The following is a 20794-nucleotide window of genomic DNA, read 5'->3' on the forward strand; positions in this document are numbered from 1 at the left end:
TGGGATCATCCTAAAAATATAATGTTTTTAGGTATCAATCAAATAATGCCACGTCATTAAATTTTAAAGATAATAAAATATCATTATACACTCATCTATATCTAATATTTTCTCTAACTTAATTTAACTTTCATTAAATTACTTAAAATAATTAACTTTTAAAATTATAAACAAACATCTTTTATTCTTCTACAAATTTTAATTATTTTTTCATAAGTTAATTTTTGTGCAACCAATTTTTAAAAATTAGTATTTTTGTGCAAATTTTTATGTCATTAACACATAATTTTGGTAATTATTTTGTCTTGAATCCCGAACATTGAACTCAAACCCTGAATCTTGAATCCCAAACTCCGAGGTTTAGAGTTTGGATTTGAGATTTAAGGTTCAAGGTTCGGGATTTAAGATTTAGATTTAGGGTTTGAGGTTTTGAGGGCTGGGTTCAAAGTTTAAGGGTTTAAGGTTATAGATTACGAGTTTGATGTTTAGGGTTTGAGTTTAGTGTGCAAGAGTTTAGGATTATGGTTTGGAATTCTAAGTTTTTAGTCTAGGGTTTGGGATTCTAAATTCAAGGTTTGGAGTAAAAAAATTACAAAAACTATGTGTTAATGACATGAAAAGATTGTTGAAATATTATTAAATAATTGAAAAGGGCAATGAATAATATGGTGGAAAGGGTCTATAAAATAATTTCTCTCTAGATAAAATGTATAATAATAATTTCATGTCTTTCAAATTTGATGATGTGGCAAATTGTTAGTGGTGCTTAAAACTTTAGTTTTAGTATCATCCTACTGTAAATTATTCCCTTTTATTATTAGATAATTATTTGTTATATATATATATATATATATATATTAATTTATAAGTGAAATTGACAAAAGCAAAAGTATTGGGTATTAAGTACTTAGGTTCAAGATTCACCATGCACAATTACGTGCATAGATTTTCGATTCTCATTATGTGAGATTGTCATATGTATGTTTTAATTTAGTTTCGAACTTTAGTATAGATTATACCGGTTCTTTAGTACATTTATGTTGTAATAGTTTTATTTTATTTTATTATTTTTAAAACTAATCCTTTATACACTCATTATGAATATTTTTACAATTAATAATTATTAATAAAAGTAAAAATAGATAGTCTTAATTTAATAAGTAGCCTTCAAATTATAACATTTTTTGAGTTACGTATCTAATTTTTTTAGTCAAACCAACTATAATTTCATACTTATTATGGACTCTTGAAAAAACCTCTTAGCTAATTGCGAGTTGACACATTATATTTTTAATAATATATTTTTAATTTAATATTAAATATATTTTAAATTATTATTTAAATTTATATCTTTCCTCTCCCTTTATTCACAGTAGCAACAAAAAAAAGGAAAAAACGGTTTTAGTGTAAATATGAAAATGGTAAAATGTAAAAATAAAAATAATAAAAATCATGGGGAAGAAGAACGTGAAAAAACCCAAATTTTATGCAAAAGAAAAAGGGAAAAAAGTGAAAATGATTGGTGGGGGGGAGAGTAGAAAAGAAAAAGAAACAATAGAAAAAAAACGTGAAAAAAAGAAAGAAAGAAAATAAAATGAAAAAATATGGGTAGTCCGAAGAAGAAGAAGAAGAAGAGGGGTGGACACAGAGACAATGAAAATTAAAAAATAATAATTTAATTTAATTTATATATACTTTTTTATACAATATTAGAGGGATGAGATAATACAACCAAAAGATGTTTGACAAGAATTTTAACTACCGCTCTATTCAAGTCAAGACTTGATTTATATTTTAATTCCATGTAAATGGTGTTCTAAATTAAAAATGACATGTAATGAATTTTTATTGGTTGAAGTAGCCTTTTTAACGGAGATAACAATAAGGGCTAATAATAGTTACAAAATTATAACTAAAAGTAGAATATTTTATTTTTATATCTTTTGGTTTAAGAATATTTTTATCATTTTATAAAACTAATAATAGTTTTAAAAATAACGGTAATTTCTTTTAAAAGGTAATTTTTTAAAAAGCGGTTAAGGTTATTTTTTCAATGGTATTATATAAAGAATTAAAAGATAATAATATTTATTATTTTTGTAAAATAATTTTATTTTTAAAATTACATTGATGATCAAACATTTTATATAGTTACAAATATATTTATTAATGACTTAAGTTGCACCTCAAAGTGTAAAAAAATTATGAGATTATGGAATGCACAATATTTTATGTTATTTAAAATGTTAAATATAAATTAATAGAGTTTGAAATTCAACGATGTCTATTTAGTCATGTTGTCCCACTTCTTAAAATAAGGAAGAGATTGGATTAGATATAACACCCAAAATGGATCATTGAAAGTGATAAGATTTTAAGATTTTATATATATTTTTATTTTCTTACAAGTGGAAATTTATTTTAATACTTAACAAATATAAAATAATGCTATGTAAGTATATTTTAAAATAACTCTTGTGAACAAACAGTGTGCAATTAAACAAAAATCATAATTCTAATCTTTTCTAATACTAAAGTGTTAATTTAATATTTAAAATTTTTATTTTCAAGAATTTAATCCATCTGCTTGCAAGTCCAATTGTTAAGGTTGTTGATATTATGTCTATTACAATGTCATTTTTTTATTACATGATTATTAAGTAAGTAATTTCTTTTTATTTCAAAATGTTACACTAACGAATTTATCATAAAAATTTTAACAGTATTAATAATTGAGCCTAGATGTTTAAATATAAAAAATAGATAACTAAATTTAAAGAAAAAAGTAGGAGAGTGCAAAACTTTGAAGAATTTTAATAAAATATTATTTTAGCGTGAATTTAATATATAATTCATGGTTATACCGGTCCATCATTACGATTGAAAAGATTTGAGGATTAATTGTAATAACCTTCAAAATTGGTAATTAAAAACTGCATTGTCCTGCATATAAAATTTGATGAGTATTTTTCATCATGTAGATTGAAACGGAAGATAGAATGTTATTTGGTTTATTTTCCATTTTTAGCCATTTAATGAGACCATATCTTTGCGATGGCAGATGGCAGAGACATGTTAATTTATTTTGAGAATCTGCTTTTGCAGCTAAATTAATTAATATGGTAGGAGTCATTTCCCTTTTACTAATACCAAAGGTTTATTTCAGATAAATATAAGTTTTTAATTAAGTTATTGCCATAACTTAATCCAGAACCAATTCGATTGAAGAAATTACATAAATATCTTTTCGTAATTAAATTATATTATATTATTTGAGGGTAATTTTATATTTTATTTTAATAAATATAGTAAAAATACATATGTGGTGGGATTTGAATCCATACAAATTACATTAGTAAAATCTTAAACTTATCACTTAAACAAAGCTTATTTTTAATGTTTTTCATACAATTTTATTTTAATATGCACAATTAATTACCTTCATCGGTTGTCTTTATATACGATATATAAAGGGAATTATTTGGTGCATAAGGTCATGGGTTGACAAGTGTCATATAGGGATATAGTAAAATATTAAATAAAATAAATATTTTTAAAAAAGTCATGCAGCAATTTATTAAGGTTGCTTGTGGAATAAAAAAAGTATATTACCAAAGGTACCAAATACTAATGCATATATAAAATGACCGACTAAGTTGGTGTCATGAGTCAACTCGATACCATCTCAATTATGAAATTACAAAAATACCATTACTTTAAAGAGTAATTAATATTATTATAATTAAAAGATAGAATATTGCAGTGATATTAATTTTTTAAAGTTATATAATTATAATTATATCAACGATTTTAATGAAAATCAATTTATTATTGGACAATTAACTAACCCATATATAATTTACATATGTGAGATTCCTTGACACTCAAGATTCCAAAATTTCAATTTTATTATTTTAAGGGTAAATTACATCAGCAATCACTCAACTTTGATCTCAATGATAAAACAATTACTCAACTTTAAAAAAAATAACAAATCAATCATTAACATTATTGAAAAGTGGCAAAATAGTCACCCATTAACATTTTCCGTTACAGGCCTAACGAGATAGGTGATGTGACCCGTTAACTAGCTGACGTGGCCAGTTAACTAGCCACGGTGGAAACCTAATTAGCTGACGTGGCCATTAACATTTGATTTTCTCTGTTTTCAAAGATGGTGATCTGCTTCAATCTATTATCAATCTCTTTTGTCTCATTCTCTACCTTTCAATTTCTCCTCATTCAGATTCTGCCATGCCAAAACCCAAACCACAATTTCCAATCTATGCCCTTGTGGCCGCCAAACCACAGCTTCCAATCTTGTGTCACCAAAACCAGAAACAAATATTGTCACAGTGAGCTACCTTTTCCCATTACCAACTCGACCTTCCAACTACGACAACCATCGATTTGAACTTGACTGCGATAGTAACAGCCACATTGTTTTATTCCTAAACCATGGAAGATTTTACATCCAAAACATTTGGTACAAATACTTTATGATTCGAGCTGTCGACCGTGACTAGTTAATAGTAAAAAAAGAATAAGAAGAAGAAGAAGAGGAGGAGGAGGAGGAGGAGAAGAGAAGAAATGGAGATGCCAAATAAAAGCTATGGCATTTTTAAGGTCACTGACCCCTGCCACTGCCATAGACGATGTTGTTGTTGCTACCTCTGCTCTGCACGTCACCTTTGTTTTCTCTTCTTCTTCCTCCTATTCTCGCAATTCTTTTCAATTTCCTAGCACAAAAAGAATAAGCCAACGCTATACGAGTTTTCAAGCAGAGATGAGATGGTGCATTTGACCGAATACGACAAAGAAAAGCTCTTGACTGTTCTCGTCACCGAAATTATTCTTTGTGAAACTTGCGCCACTGCTGTCGCCGTAATCCACAACCTCATGTTGCTGCTGAACCACTCTAGAATTTTTCTCCTCATCATCATCTTCTTCTTTTTCTTTTACTGCCCAACCTAGCTAGGGTTTTAAATTGGGGCTATTTACACAGTGGGATGATTGGTCAGCTTTTCGTTACATCTGTAACGGAAAATGATTAGTAGGATTGATTTGTTATTTATTGAAAGTTGAGTAACTGAATTGAAAGTTGAGTGATTATTTTATCATTGAGATCAAAGTTGAGCGACTTTGATATAATTTACCCTTATTTTAATTAAAATATCATTGGTCAACAATCTCTTGAGCTAATGAAAAGAGTATTTGTATCGTGGTATGATAGCTTAGATTCAATTCCTAACAACCCTCACCCCTATCCCCAATTATCAAAAAAAAAAAAAAATCAAGATCTCATTGAAGCAATGCCATGAAAGTTGATTACGATGATAAGATGAAAATGGAAAAGATAATTAATAATATTAATCTAATTAATTTTATGATATTTATTAAAATTTTTAACATATATTAGATTATGATACCTTATATAAATTAATATAATAACAAATAAGATTAGGATGAGTATTTGGTACATCGATAATGTGTTTTTCATTCCACAAGTAATTTTTAAAAAAATATTTATTTATTTTAATGTTTTTCTATACATTTATAAGATATTTATTAATCCCTTAATCTTACTTGTGGTCATCAACATTATACCAAATAATTTGCCATAAGATATTGGTTGAATGATAAAATATATATGTTAAAAATTATAAAGGTTTGGATTGAAATTCAATTATATTTTTCTGTATGAAAAGAATAAAAGAAAAATTGCAGTTAAAAAAAAAGAAAAAGGGTTGGGTTTTGTAAGATTGTGGTGGAGTGGAAATGCATCCTAAAATAAGAACTTAACTAATTTTATTGTACCTTCCATGTACCCTTACTGTACCATCACTGCCTATGTGTCATACTTTTTAATTCCCTCTTTCCCTTTGCTTTATATATTCCCAAATCCCCCCCTCTCCTCCTTTATCCTCCCACTTCTCACACTCAAAGATTTCTTTTCTTTTAATTCATTACCCAATGAAGCAGCTCATCCGCCGTCTCTCCCGCGTCGCCGATGCTTCCTCCCAGTATAGCCTTCTCCGTTCCGACACCGCCTCCACGCGCCATCGCATCACGCGTCGGGCTGAATCTTTCCGTATCGCGGTCGCTTCCTTGAAAAAGCCGGCGCGCCGTTCTGTCCCCGAAGGTCACGTGCCGGTCTACGTGGGGGAAGAGATGGAGCGGTTCCTGGTGAACGCAGAGTTGCTGAACCACCCGGTTTTTGTTAGCTTGCTTAATAAATCGGCTCAGGAGTACGGGTATGACCAAAAAGGGGTACTTCATATTCCGTGTCACGTTCTGGTTTTTGAACGGGTTATGGAAGCGTTGAGACTGGGGGCTGACCTACGTGGCCTCCAGGACCTCCTTCGTTCTTTCTCCGACGACTGTTTTCTCGATTTATAAGAGTGAAGCAGGAACAAAAAGGAGGTCGTTGTTTTTTGTTGTCTTGTCTTGTCTTTGTGTAAATAGAAAGGGCAATTTAGCGTTATTCTAGTAGTGTTTTCACTTCATTGTAAAGAGGACTGGACACAAATGGAGGATTTCTTTCTTCTTTTCTATGTTTTTGTTTCAATTTTAAATTTATTTTAAAATAAGAAAGTTGATCAGACAAGGGAAAGTTAGAGATTCTGAAAATGCTGCAAATTTCTGTTTGGTTTCAAAGAAAACCATCAAGTCCTTTTGTTTTTATTCTGTTAGGATCCCAGGAAAGTCCGAGGATGCCAATCAGATTCAAGTTAACTCTGGAGTGTGTGTTGGTGGCCAACATTCGGTAGTTTGTTTTTTAATGGTCCGATGGAAGAGGTAGGGGTATTTCGGGAAGGTTAGAAATTGTGATACGGGTGTGGGTGTCAATAACGATGTTGTTTGAGCCTTGAGGGCTAGTTTGGGGTTTTTCTCACAATAAGTGATAAGCCGCTGAAGAAGAGTCGTCGACCCCACTCCGACTTGGATTACTTTCGGCTGTCTGTTCAAACGCCGCTATATGAGATGAATTTCACGGGGAGCTGCTTTCCATCTTTCCAAGTACTTTCGTGAATTTTTATTCAAATTTCTACAGAACCAAATTTAAAATTTATGATTTTTGTAAATTTTTTTTTGACTAAATCTCAAAAGAAAACAAAGTCGCATATCAGATTTTAGACCCAAAACTCTTCTCTATAATATTAAAGGAAGAGTATTAATAGTTTCCCTATAAAACTTATTATTAATTTATTATTAACTATTTAAAATAAAAATAAAACCATCAATTTATATTAAAATTAAATATAACAGAGATCCAAAATCAAATTCAACTATTTCTCTATAATATTGGAAAAAGAGTACTACTGGTTTCTCCATAAAACTTACTTTATATATATACATCAAATATCAAATTTGGGCTAAATTGTTGAAATATGTTAAAAAAATAATAATTTTGAAAATAAGTTTTTTTCTGGAAAATTAAGAAAATAAGTCGATTTTAGATAAAGTGTGTGAAAATGTATCCAGCTGGATGTGTTTTCTGCACAGTTGGCAAGAAAGTGCGCCTAACTAGACGCGTTTTCCTTTGAGTAGGTAGACCAGCTTGGCGCATTTTCCTTCAACTGTAAATTCTCATCGATCAAATTTCAAATCTAGCCAACGGTAAAATTATTAAATGGTCCAATGATAACTTTTTTTCCTATATAAACCCATGTCATTTTTCACTCTTTTCACTCAAATCCAATTCTCTCAAGATTTGTTCCAAATTTTCCAATAAATTTCTATAAAAATATTCTAGTTTTACTTTATTATTTCGTAAATTATTCATTTTAATTAAATTTTCATGAATGACAAGTTTTTTATTTGTTTCGACGACAAGCACATTTCTGCTGCGCTATTGGCAATGGTAAAGAAAATTTTTTATTTTTATTAATTTTAATTAAGTTAATTTTAAAGTTTTAAAAATTTAAAGTTTAAAATTTATTTTGTTGATATAAATAAGCGAATGATCGGATTTTGGAATGGTTTATACATGATCTATCAAAGAGCACACCGAATGCATTTCATTTTTATTTGCAAGATGCGAGATTCTTACATGCGTCTCATATGCTTAGGGCTGTAAATTAGATCCCACACTTATCAGCGCGTTGGTGAAAAGATGGAAACCAGTGATACACACATCTTATCTTTCATGTGGTGAGTGTACGATCACACTTGATACACATTATTAGGAAGGTGCTGAACATGTTTTAAGGTGGTCGGATAGAGATCAAATTGTTGGAGGAAAATTTCGGTGAACTTGATGACCATAAGATTGCCCTTGAAAAAGAACAAAATGCTCGAGCATTCATCTTGAGGTTAATCGGGGGCTTTCTAATACTTGATAAATCTCGAAATTTGGTACACTTATGGTTTGTTTGTTTGCCAGTAAAATGTTTTCCAAAAATAATTTCTGGAAAATGACTTACTTTTCTGGAAAATGATTTACTGAAAATATTTTCTAGTATTTGGATGAATCTGTGTACAATATTTTTTGTTGTTTGGCAGATTTCCTGAAAATATTTTCCGAAAAAGTTGTTTTTACATATATTAATAAATTTTTATATTTTAAATTGTTTTTACATATATTGCAATGATTTATTTATAAATAAATAAATCAAATTAAATGTATAATAATACTCAATTATTAAGCTACAATATTAACTGTCATAAATTGAAAACAACCAAAGTCAAATAAATTATTTGTAGTTGTGTTAAAAAATAAAAAAGGATTGAATAATTATAAATTAGCTTCCAAACCACAATTAATACTAGAAATTAATAATATTATCTAAATGCATAATTAATAGTACACAGACATAATAACAACAACATTGTCCAAGTGCATAACTAATATTACACCACATAAAAGTGTCAATATCTTCAACCTTGAGAAAACTTTTAAAGCCAAATTTTTTTATGCTTCTTACTTTTAACTAAAAAAGCTTTGGCCTCGGATTCATGACTCACTAGATAATCAAACACAGAACACAAGAAGTCATCATCAAATCCTTCTTCCTCCATCGACATCACTTGTTCGTAAAGCTGTGGTGTCTTATCCGCAGTAAATTGTTCCAAAGCATTAGCAATTTTGCCAAGTTGTTCACCCACAAATTTAATTTGTTCATCAACGACACTTTCTTGAACATTTTTGCTTTTACGTTTAGATGTGCCAGATGAAGATACATTTGTTCTTACCTCTTCAGCCTCTTCATTGTCGCAGTCTACAGACACTGAATCTTGGTTACCATCATCCAAATCTATGTCAGCAAATGTTCTGGCAAAACTCCCTGTTGCCATATCTTTGCCAACAACCAAAGCCATTTCATCATAATGATCAATGCTTTTATTTAAAAATGGTTCATACTTCTTGTGTGCCTGTTGGATATTATACACAATTAGAATAACAAGTAAAAAACAATTGAAATATACGTAACATATATATATACATATATTACCATCACTGCTGCATCATATGTCGCTCTATCACATGTGATCATTTTCATGTTATCATCCCATCTAAAACCATTTTCACCTCGAATTTTGCATATAATCTGCCACTGGTTTTTTACAGTCCTCAAATGATTTTCCATATGCTTCGCATCGCATTGGACTTGGAATCTTTCAGAAATAGCTTCGACAACGCTATTAATAGAAACTGCTTTGAAAGTATTAGAAGACTTATTTCCTTTCTGGGCCTCCTCTGCTAGAATTTCAAGAAAAATATGTTCTGTAATGACCCATTTTCAGTAAATCGGAATAGTGGTTTCGTAACCACAAATCCGAGTTAGAAAGAAAATTTATTTTAATATTGTGATATGGTCTATATTATGATAGGAAGGTTGCATGAAAATTTTGATAATAAAACTTTATTGATTATATGGTAAAATTTATTTAAATAGATTAAATAAAAAAATACATTTCCGGGACCTTGTTCCGTAATCGATTTGTAAATATTTATTATAAATATTTACTAAGTTAGTTGTGTGTCTAATTATGTTTTGACTAGGAGAATTTGATGTAATTAGAAGTAATTAGGAAAAGGGATTAGATTGAAATAAGTATGAAAGTTTAATTATAAATTAAAGAAAGTTAAAAGGACCAAATAGGTAATTATGCCTTTTCTAAAATTGAGGCAGCATAACAAATGAAATATCTAAGATATTTTTAATTTAAGTTATATATATTATATTATGTTATTTAATTAATAAGTAAGTTATTATATTATATTATTATAATATTATATTATTATTATATACATAAAACAAAAGAAAAAGAAATGAAAAGAAAGAAACATAATACAATTCGAAACGGAACAGGGAGAAACAGGGAGAAAGAAAGAAAGAAAAGTAAAGAAGAAAATTAGGGATTTTAAGGTTCAATTTCAAATTGGTAAGTCAAATTAAGTCCTTTTCTTGAAATCTTTGAGTTTTATGATTCTAGATCAAAATACTAGCAAGTATATGTTGAAATTTTGAAAGTTAGTAGAATTTTTTATGTAGTTTATATTGAATTAGTGGATGAATTAGAGGTTGAGTTGATGGAAATTCAAACTAGGATTGGGAAAAGATTAAATTGAGAAATAAGTTATAAGTTTAATGTAAAATTATAAGAAATTCAAATTAAGGTTTATTAGTGAAAATTTGAGAGTTAAGTCAAGTTGTAAGTAGAATTTAAGTAAAAATAATGAATAGGTTGTGATAGAAATAGAAATAATTTTAGTTATGAATTAAATTGAAATATTAGCTAAGGTAAGAAATTATGAAATTATTATATCATATATGTTTATTCTTATTAAATCATATAGGAAAGTTATTTGATTGTTTTTCTAATATATAAATGTTATGTGTTTTATATGAAATTGAAGAAAAGGAAAAGAGAAGGCTAAGGAGTGAAGGAATATATCATCTCAACCTTTTGTTGTAAGTACTACAAGCTTATTTTTTAAATTATTTTATTTAAATGCTTATATTATAGTATAGAATTATTTAGAAATAAAATAAAATAAAGTAAAATAAAAGATTATGGAACTATGAAATTTGTAAAGAAAATTATAGATGGAAAGTATGTAGTGGTATATTGATTGAACATTAAGTAAATATTGTGACAAAAGTGTATATATGTGAAAATGGTGTGATAATTGTGAATTGTGAAATGTGCACTAAATTATAATGATGGAGAAATGAGAAATATTTTTCGAAATAATTCTATAAAGTATTTAATTGAATGAGATTCAATTTTAATGCCCAAGTAGATGGAATTTAGAACTATCAGGATATTAGTGGCATGCCATTAAGGAACTTTAGCGCGCTCTCTGATTATTAGCACGTTAGTGCTCTCTGATTATTAGCACGTTAATGCTCTCTGATTATTAACACGTTAGTGCTCTCTGATTATTAGCACGTTAGTGCTCTCTGACTACTAGCACGTTGGTGCTCTCTGATTTTAACACGTCAGTGCTCTCTGTTTAGCACATCTGTGCTCTCTGTATAGCACTTTAGTGCTCTCTGTTCATTAGTGCATACCAATGCACCTCTGTATTTGTTCCGTATATCCGGTGTGTTCTATAAAATCTACTTTGGGCTAAGATTATGATTTGTGGAAAAGCGAATCATTAAAATGCTAAGGTAAGTTTTATGAAGCTTATACGTACGTAAATACGTAATAACAGAATGAGTTTGACATATTTTGTTTAGATTTATTTATTTATTTATTCTTGTAGTGCTTACTAAGCCTTCACCGGCTTAACGCGTTTTTAACGCGTAGGTACAGTTTGACTCGGAGAGGTAAAGTCAGGATAGAAGATCTCTCATCTCATCACATCTTCAAGAGCTTCAGAAGTAGGTACCATATTTTGAATTAAAATGGCATGTACATAGACAGTCAGTTATGCTTCCATGTGTTAGGAATTAAAATGTAAACTCTTGGACTTCTATCTATTTTTAGGTATTTTACGAATTTTGGTATATATATATATATATGAAATGAATTAGTAAAACTATATGTATGTTTGCAAATATGGTTGGTAAGTTATAATGCTATGTATAAATATTCTATTTAAACAATATCTAGCCACAATCGTTTTGGCACCAAATGTAATAGTCTTATACCGGAGCTGTATGGTTAGATCGGGTATAGGGTTGTTACATGTTCCATCGATTTTGTCCACCTGAATTACTTGGAGGTCCCTTCTTTGTTTCCCTTACCCATTCTACATTAATAATTGTCATTGTCATTGTCAATCATTTCAATATCCAACAAGCTTAAAACATAATAAATTTAATATCTAACAAGCTTAAAACATAATCAATATCTAACAAATTCAAGACATAAAAATTTCAAAATCCAACAAACTAAAATTTCAATATCATTATCCAACCAACATTAACAAAAAAAAATTTAATACTAAAACATACATAACATAAAAACAATAACCCTAAGCCCTAAACCTACCTAATATTTCTAGCCATATAATCAGTCCACATAGTTTGTGCAATTTCATCTCTCATAGCAGACCATTTTCTTATTTCTTCTCTTTCTTCTCGCTCCGTAAGCCAAAGGGTGGTCTCCCTTTGTGTTTTCACCCACTGATAAATGCTATACTTCTTCCTGCGGTCTTGACTCCTCCAACAGTATATACATACATATACATGGCTTATATTATTCCTGTAATAAAAAATGAAAAACATATGCATAATATATATAATTAAAGCACTTGTTTTTCTTAGATTCATCAAGACTATCTCCAAAAGTAAATCCATGCACTCTCTCAAGGCCTGAACATAGAGATTTTGAAGGACTAGTTGAATTAGTTGCAGAGAGACAATGAAAGCAATTATTAGACTAGTTGAACTTTAGGATCAACTTTTCAAAGATGAGTTCATTCATTAATTTCCAAATGATCTAGACAGTGCATGCCACAGTGGTGTAAAATCTCCTTGAGTTCATTAATTGATTTCTAGATGATCCAGAGAGTACTGATATTATTAGATAAGGAATAAACATGGGGGTAAAAGGACTGAGAAAGGACTGAGAAAGAACTCTAATTTATAAAAATTAATTTGAAGTTCCAATAAGAAGCAGAAATTTTGGAGCAAAGTCTTGAGAGATTTGCAAGCTTGTACAGAGGAAATATAAAAAATGTAGCAATCATCGACAAAAAGAAAAGGATTAATAAGGGCATTGCTAAAAATTTTGATTCCTCGTATGAATCCATTTGTTTCAATTTTTTGAAACATAAGAAAGAGAATGCTCATTCATAAAACAAAGAGATAAAGTGAAAACAAAGCACAGTTTGCTGAGTTAAATCGCGTAGATGAGCAAAAGGCTGGAAATTAAAAGACTATTTTGAACCATCTAAATACCAACCTGATACATTTTTACAGAGAATCAAATGAGTCACAACTCAACTCCACCAAACAAAAGTTTACAATAAATCAAAACTGTGTTTTATAGTTTTCCAATCCCCAATTGATACACAAACATATCAGAATCAATTACTACCAAAATTTTTAACCACTCAACTAATTCAACAAAAAACACTCTAATAAGTTTGAATAATTAAAAAAATCGCAGTTCAAAAGTAATAGCTGAACACCATAAAGAATTTTTGTAAACCCACATACAATTGAGAAAAATAAATAAATTATATGAACAAGTTTAGTACAAGCACTTCGAGAATCTTCAACAATGGAAGCTTCAACAAATACTTTGGATTTTTAAAAGAATTAAACAAAAAAAATACCTATTGATGATAGAGAGAGAAACCTTCTGGGTATTCTTTTCTTGACTGTGGCTGCTAGGGTTTCTTCAAAATACAGAGGTAAGGCCGATGGTCGACCGACAGAGATGACGAGGCAGAGATGGTGAGGTGAGGCCAACGAACGGAGATGAGAAGGTGGAGGATGAGGGAGAACCACTGCTTAGAAGAGAAGGGAAAATGTCTTACGGATTAGAAATCGGTAAGACAATTTCTAGAATTTGCTTCTGATTTTACCCGTGTTTGGAAAATGTTTTCCTATAGGAATTCATTTTCCACAAAACAAACACCGAAAATTAAGGAAAATGTTTTTTGGAAAACATTTTCCACCAAACAAACGGACCCTTAATGTGGCTACTAATCTGGATGACTTCAAAGAATGCAGTGAACTCAATTGGGGATCAACGGTGTTGGCCACATTTTATCGGGAGACAAAACTAGATAAGATGTCAACCAATAGTTGCCGGCTCTTGTTGCAATCATAGGAGTGGTGGCAACTACTATTCTCATGCCCCATACTTTTTAATTTAATTTGTTAGTACATGACTAAACAATTAAAGTGGCTTAGTGGTAAGAACTTAATTAATATCCTAATGGTTTTAAGATTAAATCTCCACTCCCTCATCTTTTTAATTAATTTTTGACAACTTTAAGTTGGGTCAAACCCCTTTATTTTCGTCTCGTATAGCTGCCTTTAGGGAAGATTCTTGCATTTTTTTGTTGAGTTAACATTCCCCATTTGTTCCCCTTTTCACTCCATTTGTCTCCTCCATGATCCATTATTCTTGCCATTGTTCCCCAAACTTGCCTTTTCTCCCCATTAACTAGCTAGTGCCATCTATTGCACCTAGACAAAAGGGTTCACTTTTGATTTTTTTTTCATCTTGTTCCTCTTTTCCCTTTTACCGGCCCTCATTCTTTGTTCCTCTCATTTTCATCTTTTTCTTTCATTTTAGCTTCTAAACCACTCATTTTTTATACTTTTCTTCCACATCACCACCACCATTTGCCAACTGAACCACCACATCACCACTTTGAACAACCACCTTGCGCCACTAACCGCCGTCGTGCCTCTACCGTATCACAGTCGTGTCGCCACTATTTCTTTTTCATTTTTATCCTTATTTCAACCCATCGATTATAATTAAAATTCTACTCCTCTTTCTTATTTCTTTTCTTCTCATGTCATTATTATTATTTATTATAATTTTCAATTCGCTTACTCTCTTAAATGATTTATTTTTCTAAATATCGTTGCCACTGTTTCTAATCCTCGGTAGTCATCATTATCATATCGATTTATCTACATCTTAAGTATTACTAATAATGGACATCGTCTATTTCTTTTCCTAGTTATTTGAGTGTTGACCAAATGATCTTTTGGATGCTAACTTATTATTGATTGTAATGAAGGATCAATCACCAACCTTTTGGGTCACTATTAAAATTTGGAAGCAAACCATGATTTCGATTTTAATCCTCTATTCGTAAGTATGGTTTGGAGATTTAATTTGGATTAAAAACATTTTTAGATAAGATTAAAGGTGTTAATAAAATAACATGAATGGTGAATCATTGCTTTGGATTCAAATATGTGGTTGGATCGGTTGAATCTAAGAATAAACATAGAAATGAGTCAATGGTTTCATTCGATCCACTAATCCAAGGTGTGGGTTTAATTTTTCATAAAAACTGTGAGGATGTTTAACTAAAATATATACGTATTCATGTTAAATACCCTTATAAGCATTTTAGAAGGTGAAAAGAAATATGTCGAATACACTATGTGTTCAAAAGGATTGATAAAATTTTTTGAAAAGGAGGATTCCAAGTAAGTGGTTTTGAACTATTAAATCCATGATGTGGTGAATATGATTCTATGTTTTATTGTTAAATGAGATATCATGTTTATTTCCTGACACTCATGTATTGTGACTTTATGGCATTATTTGATAAGCATGAAAAATAATCGTGCCACTATTTCTGTTGATAATCTGATTCGTATGTTAAGCATGTCCATTGTACTAATCTGTAATAAAAGTTTGATTCGCATGTAAAGCATGCCTACTAAAAAAATATGTTTTCTGTATGTCATATCACATGCATGGGGTTGAGATTATATTGAAAGGTGAAAGTTTTTGGCAGTTTAATAATCTGCATATTCTGGTGGTTTAACCATATTATCTGGTAGTATATCTGCAATTATGGTAGCTTGTCCATAGTTATCTGTATCTGGCATCTTGTTTGCATTATCTGGTGGCTTGTCCACAATATTGGTATGTTAATGGATAGATGAGTTCTAGGAGAACTCTTTTATGATGTGTAGTGATGTTGGGTAGGAACATTTTCTAAAAATTATGCATTGATTTTTGAAAAAATTCTGTATTTACATTGCCATGCATATCGATATATGTGAAATTGGCCCATTTGTGTATTTTATGCTATTTTATGGATTTTGTGATATATTCATTGTTATATTTTAAGTGAAACTCACATTGGGCTTCAAAAGCTCACCCTCTCAAATTCCTGACTTTTTAGATAATCCCTGAGGTTAGGACTTGAGCTTGACTTACGGTGGAGTACTCGGATATTTTACGTATAAACTTTTACACTTATTTATTAATCAGTATATGAGGTTTCAAGCTTTGGCTTTCAATTGGTTAGTGTAATTAAGTTTTTTTATTATAATTTTTTATATTTTTGAGGTCGTGAGAGCTTATTGGTTTTTGAAAGTTTTGCCCATGTACCAATTTGTAAAACTTTTAAAATTTTGAAAGTTGCAATTGATGGTTTTAAAGAAATTGGTGTTAAATTGATAGGTTTTAAGCTTAGATGTGAAAAAGGACTAGATTGTAAAATTTAATTATTATTTTTGTTCAAAAGAACCAAATTGTATAAATTTTAAAATTAATTTTAAATTTCTATAATAATAGATAATAGAGCGTCCTAAAAGGATGTAATTGAGATTGATTTTAAAATCGAAGCTAAAAATGAAAGTTATGATTATTTCAATTTTAGGATTAAATTAAATAAAAAATTAGGGACATTGAAAATGAAATTTCATAAGTTCATTCATGTTATAATATACTATATAAATGTTTAATGTTGATGAATTGAATCAAATAATTGTATTAGATCTAGAATTGGATTAAATGGAGATAACTTGGGAATAACAAAATTGTCTATTAGTCTTTAAAGATTCAATTATTTGTTGTTTTGACCAAGTAAGTTCATCGAGCTTATTATTTTCCTTTATGTTATGTTGATTTGGGTTCTAATTGATTTATATATTCAATTTATTATAATTAGTATATTTGACATTTAGGTATTAAAATGGAATAAATTGTCAATTTTGACTATATTGAAATGGACTAGGAGTAAATATGAATGGTGATCGGTTATATAACTCATAAATGAAAATTATGATATTCTACAAGATATGATTGAATTGTGAATAATTATAGAGATTGGTTATGATATATATACAAAATTTAGTAAAGGGTTGGAATACGTATAACATACTATTAGAGTTATACGTGCAGTGGATCGAAGATTTTACATGTTATTTTATTGTCAGCTTGTGTGAGCAATCTTATTATAATGTCAGCTTGTGTGAACAATACTATTATAATGTCAACTTGTGTGAGTAAAACTATTATAATATTAGCTTGTATGAGCAATTCCATCATAATGTCAGCTTGTGTGAGCAATTCCATCATAATGTCAGCTTGTGTGAGAAACCTTATTATAATGTCAACTTGTCTGAGCAATGTATTCACTTGTGTATCCGAGTTTGATTTACTATAGTTCCCTCGGACAAAACCTTAACTTAATGGAAATGAAAATGTTGAAATGGTTTGAATATAGATTGAATGATATATGTTTTCAAATGGAATTATGGTATATGCTTTCTTACCTGTTGTTCCTGATATAGAAATGAACTAACCTATTTGGTTGTAAATTATGTTATTTATTAGTTACTTCAAAGTATGTCAAGGAACAACCTATTGAATGCCAATGTGTTTAATTGTTTAACTTATTTAATTGTAAGGTAAGTTAAGTAAATTTCATATGAACTTACTAAACATTGCATATGCTTACCTTGTTGTTTTCATTTTCCTTGTAGATCGTTATATTATAGAACATGGCAAGTGGATCGTTCAAAGCTGAATTACATTTTTAAGTCGAATTACATTTCTATGTCTTAAAATTACATTTCTGAGCAGTGTCTTGAGACATAAGACCATATGTCTCGAGACAGAATGTAACAACCTAAAAGTCAGTAGTGTTTGAAAATGCAGTTCCGGAGCCCAATCTTTGAAGTTCTAGTCCATAAATATTAAATAATAATATTTACGAGGTTAGTATAAAGATTAATTGAAATTTGGTCCCTTAATTTTATCAAATGGTTAATTAATTCAGGTACAATGACTAGATTATAAAAGTGGTAAAAGTTAATCTCTATGGATTTTGAATTAATTGAAGGACCAATTGAACAATTGACCCACTTTGTTATAGTCAAACAGTAGTGGATGAAAGTTAAAACCCATTCACTTTGATTAATCTAGTTTAAAGCTTAATTAACTAATTTTAATTAAATTAATTAATTTTAATTAAAGTGAAACATTGGTATAAATATTCAAATAAGTGGGATTGTGTCATCTTTCCTCCCTTCTTCAACCGAATGAACAAAAGAAATCTAGGAAGCCATGCTTTAAAGCTTCAAACTTTTCAATCCTTTAAATTAGTAAGTATACAAGCCTGTTGAAGTTTTCAAAAGTTGCCATTGATGAATACTTGATGAAATTGGTATTAGATTGTTAGATTTTAAGCTTAGAAATAAAAAAGAACTAGTTTGTAAAGTTTAATTGCTAGTTTTTGAACATAGGAACTATAGTGCATAAATTTCAAAGTTGAAGTAACATTACTATAATTTTAGATAATAAAGGGATATTGAAGGATGAAATTGAGATCAGTTTCGAAATCAAAGCTCAAATTTGAAACATATTGCAATTTCGGTTTTAGGGACTAAATTGAATAAAATACAGAACTTCAAGGGCATTCAAAAATGAAATTAAATTGATATATTCATATAATAGGATAAAATAAGATATTTGGAAGGATAAATTGAATTGAATTATTATATAAATCTTAATTTGGACCAAATAAAAATAATCGGGAAAATAAAAATTATTGAATAGCCCTGAAGTTCAAATTGTTTGCTGATTTAACCAGATAAGTTCATATGGTATGATTGATATTTGATTTATGAATTTGTGTATATTTAGTAGTATCTTGAAATGTTTACAATTTACTACAAAAGGTAAGTTATGGACTAAATCGTAAAGAATTGATAAATTGAATATGATAAATTTTAACCTGAAATATTATAAAATTAAAGGTTGATTATGATTGATTGAATCATATTGGTATGGATTTGATTAGTTTTTGAGATAGAGGATTAAATTGAATAAAATTGAAAATAGTGCAACTTAGTGAAATTGTGAAATTGGCTTGAAATTAAGATGATTCATGCTATTATATGAATGGAATTATTATTTGATTGATGAATTGAATATGATAAATAATTAATTGACTATAATTGAAAATTGAATGATTATTACTTTATTAACTGTTCGGGTAGTGTCGGATATAATTGGTATACCATAGGATAGATCAAGTACGGGTTACTTTGACTACGGATCGATGAGTGTTGAGTACATTTGTAATTCAATTATGCCGATGAGCATAGGGTGCAAATTATTTACTTCGGAATTGTTCTGATGAGGGATTGGGTGCCAAGTTGGTGTGTTGGTTGGATCCACGTATCCGTTTGAGTCTAAGTCAGGTTAAAAGGGGTATAATATGTGATATTTGATAAATGATATATAAACTGGATTAATAATGTGACTTGGTAATACAAAGTTAATTTACAATATATGAATATCGATAGCATGTAAAAGATCATACGAACCATATATATGAGCCCATAGGGCCGATATGGAAATGTGAAGAATTAATGATTTTGATTCAGAATTCAAATAATGAAGCTAAATAGCAAATGACATTATGTTGAAATTAGATGTATTGTTGATAATAGATGGAAAATGTCATGAAATTGATAATTGAATTGAATAAATGTTGATTATAAGTGATATGGAATGTTATATGCTTGAATTACTATAATATGCGATATTTGTTGATGCTCAACTTGTTGATATGTGGTTGTCATGTTTAGGAAAACTTGTAAAGCTAGTATCTTATCGAATTAAGTTGTAATTTGAGGTAAGTTGTTATTTAAATACTTTTGAACTTGCTAAGCATTTGTAATGCTCACCCTGTTGTTCCGCTTTCATTGTAGATTGCCAACTTTGGAACATGTTGTTCAAATCATCTCGAAGCTCACACTATGCTGCTATCACATGTTTAGACTTGGCTATGTGGCATGTAAATAGGTGTCTTAAAAGTGTTTGAATTTGGTTAATGCTTGATTTGGTACAATCTAATGTCAATTTGTATATGTTTGAAGTGGTATGTGTTACAACATTTTGAATGACATTTAAATAACATCATTGAACATGGATATAGGATGGTTAAATGTTGGTTTGAATGGCTAGTTGATGAAACAAATGACTTATAAATGAATAGGATTGAATGGTATGTATTGAATTATATGCTTAAGATATTTATCTGGCTTGTAATCCGTATGTTTCAAGAAGTGTTGAATTAGGAAGAAAATGTATGTCATTTGGAAATGGTTAGGCTTGTATGCTAAAGTGATAGAATAATGTGCTTCATGGTTGATTAAGTAATGTAAATTTGATAGAAACTTGTGTAGGTATGATTTGAGCATACGTATACGTACCATTTGGGTGAATTGTTTGGTTGACTTGAAATAGGTACCAAAATGCAGATTTTTGAGCCTTTCTCTCTATGGTATTGATACTTTAGTAATTTTTCTTAATTTTCAAAATATCAAACCTTAAAATAGCATCGATACAAGAGGTAGGGTATTGATACCCCAAATGAAGTATCAAT

At 29.5% G+C, this 20794-nt stretch overlaps 2 protein-coding genes across 2 annotated transcripts; one reads left to right on the forward strand and one right to left on the reverse strand.

Moving 5' to 3' along the window:
• Positions 1–5898: 5898 nt before the first annotated feature.
• LOC105782551 (auxin-responsive protein SAUR71) lies at positions 5899–6607 on the forward strand. The gene has a single exon (XM_012607357.2). It carries the CDS (start codon positions 5974–5976, stop codon positions 6397–6399), a length of 426 nt encoding a protein of 141 aa, XP_012462811.1. The 5' UTR covers positions 5899–5973; the 3' UTR covers positions 6400–6607.
• Positions 6608–8898: 2291 nt separating this feature from the next.
• On the reverse strand, positions 8899–9626 carry LOC105782539 (uncharacterized). The gene is made up of 2 exons (XM_012607338.2): positions 9456–9626; positions 8899–9375 (listed from the first exon to the last, which is right to left on the reverse strand). Exons 1-2 carry the CDS (start codon positions 9588–9590, stop codon positions 8899–8901), a joined length of 612 nt encoding a protein of 203 aa, XP_012462792.2. The 5' UTR covers positions 9591–9626.
• Positions 9627–20794: the final 11168 nt, after the last annotated feature.

Source organism: Gossypium raimondii, chromosome 1, assembly GCF_025698545.1.
Source record: "Gossypium raimondii isolate GPD5lz chromosome 1, ASM2569854v1, whole genome shotgun sequence".
NCBI lineage: Eukaryota > Viridiplantae > Streptophyta > Magnoliopsida > Malvales > Malvaceae > Gossypium > Gossypium raimondii.

Excerpts from the sequence above, each read along its gene's own strand:
- LOC105782551 (XM_012607357.2), top strand. The coding sequence starts at position 5,974 with ATGAAGCAGCTCATCCGCCGTCTCTCCCGCGTCGCCGATGCTTCCTCC.
- LOC105782539 (XM_012607338.2), bottom strand. The coding sequence starts at position 9,590 with ATGGAAAATCATTTGAGGACTGTAAAAAACCAGTGGCAGATTATATGC. Across the intron at positions 9,376-9,455 it reads CATATGATGCAGCAGTGATG|GCACACAAGAAGTATGAACC; the intron begins GTAATATATGTA and ends AATATCCAACAG.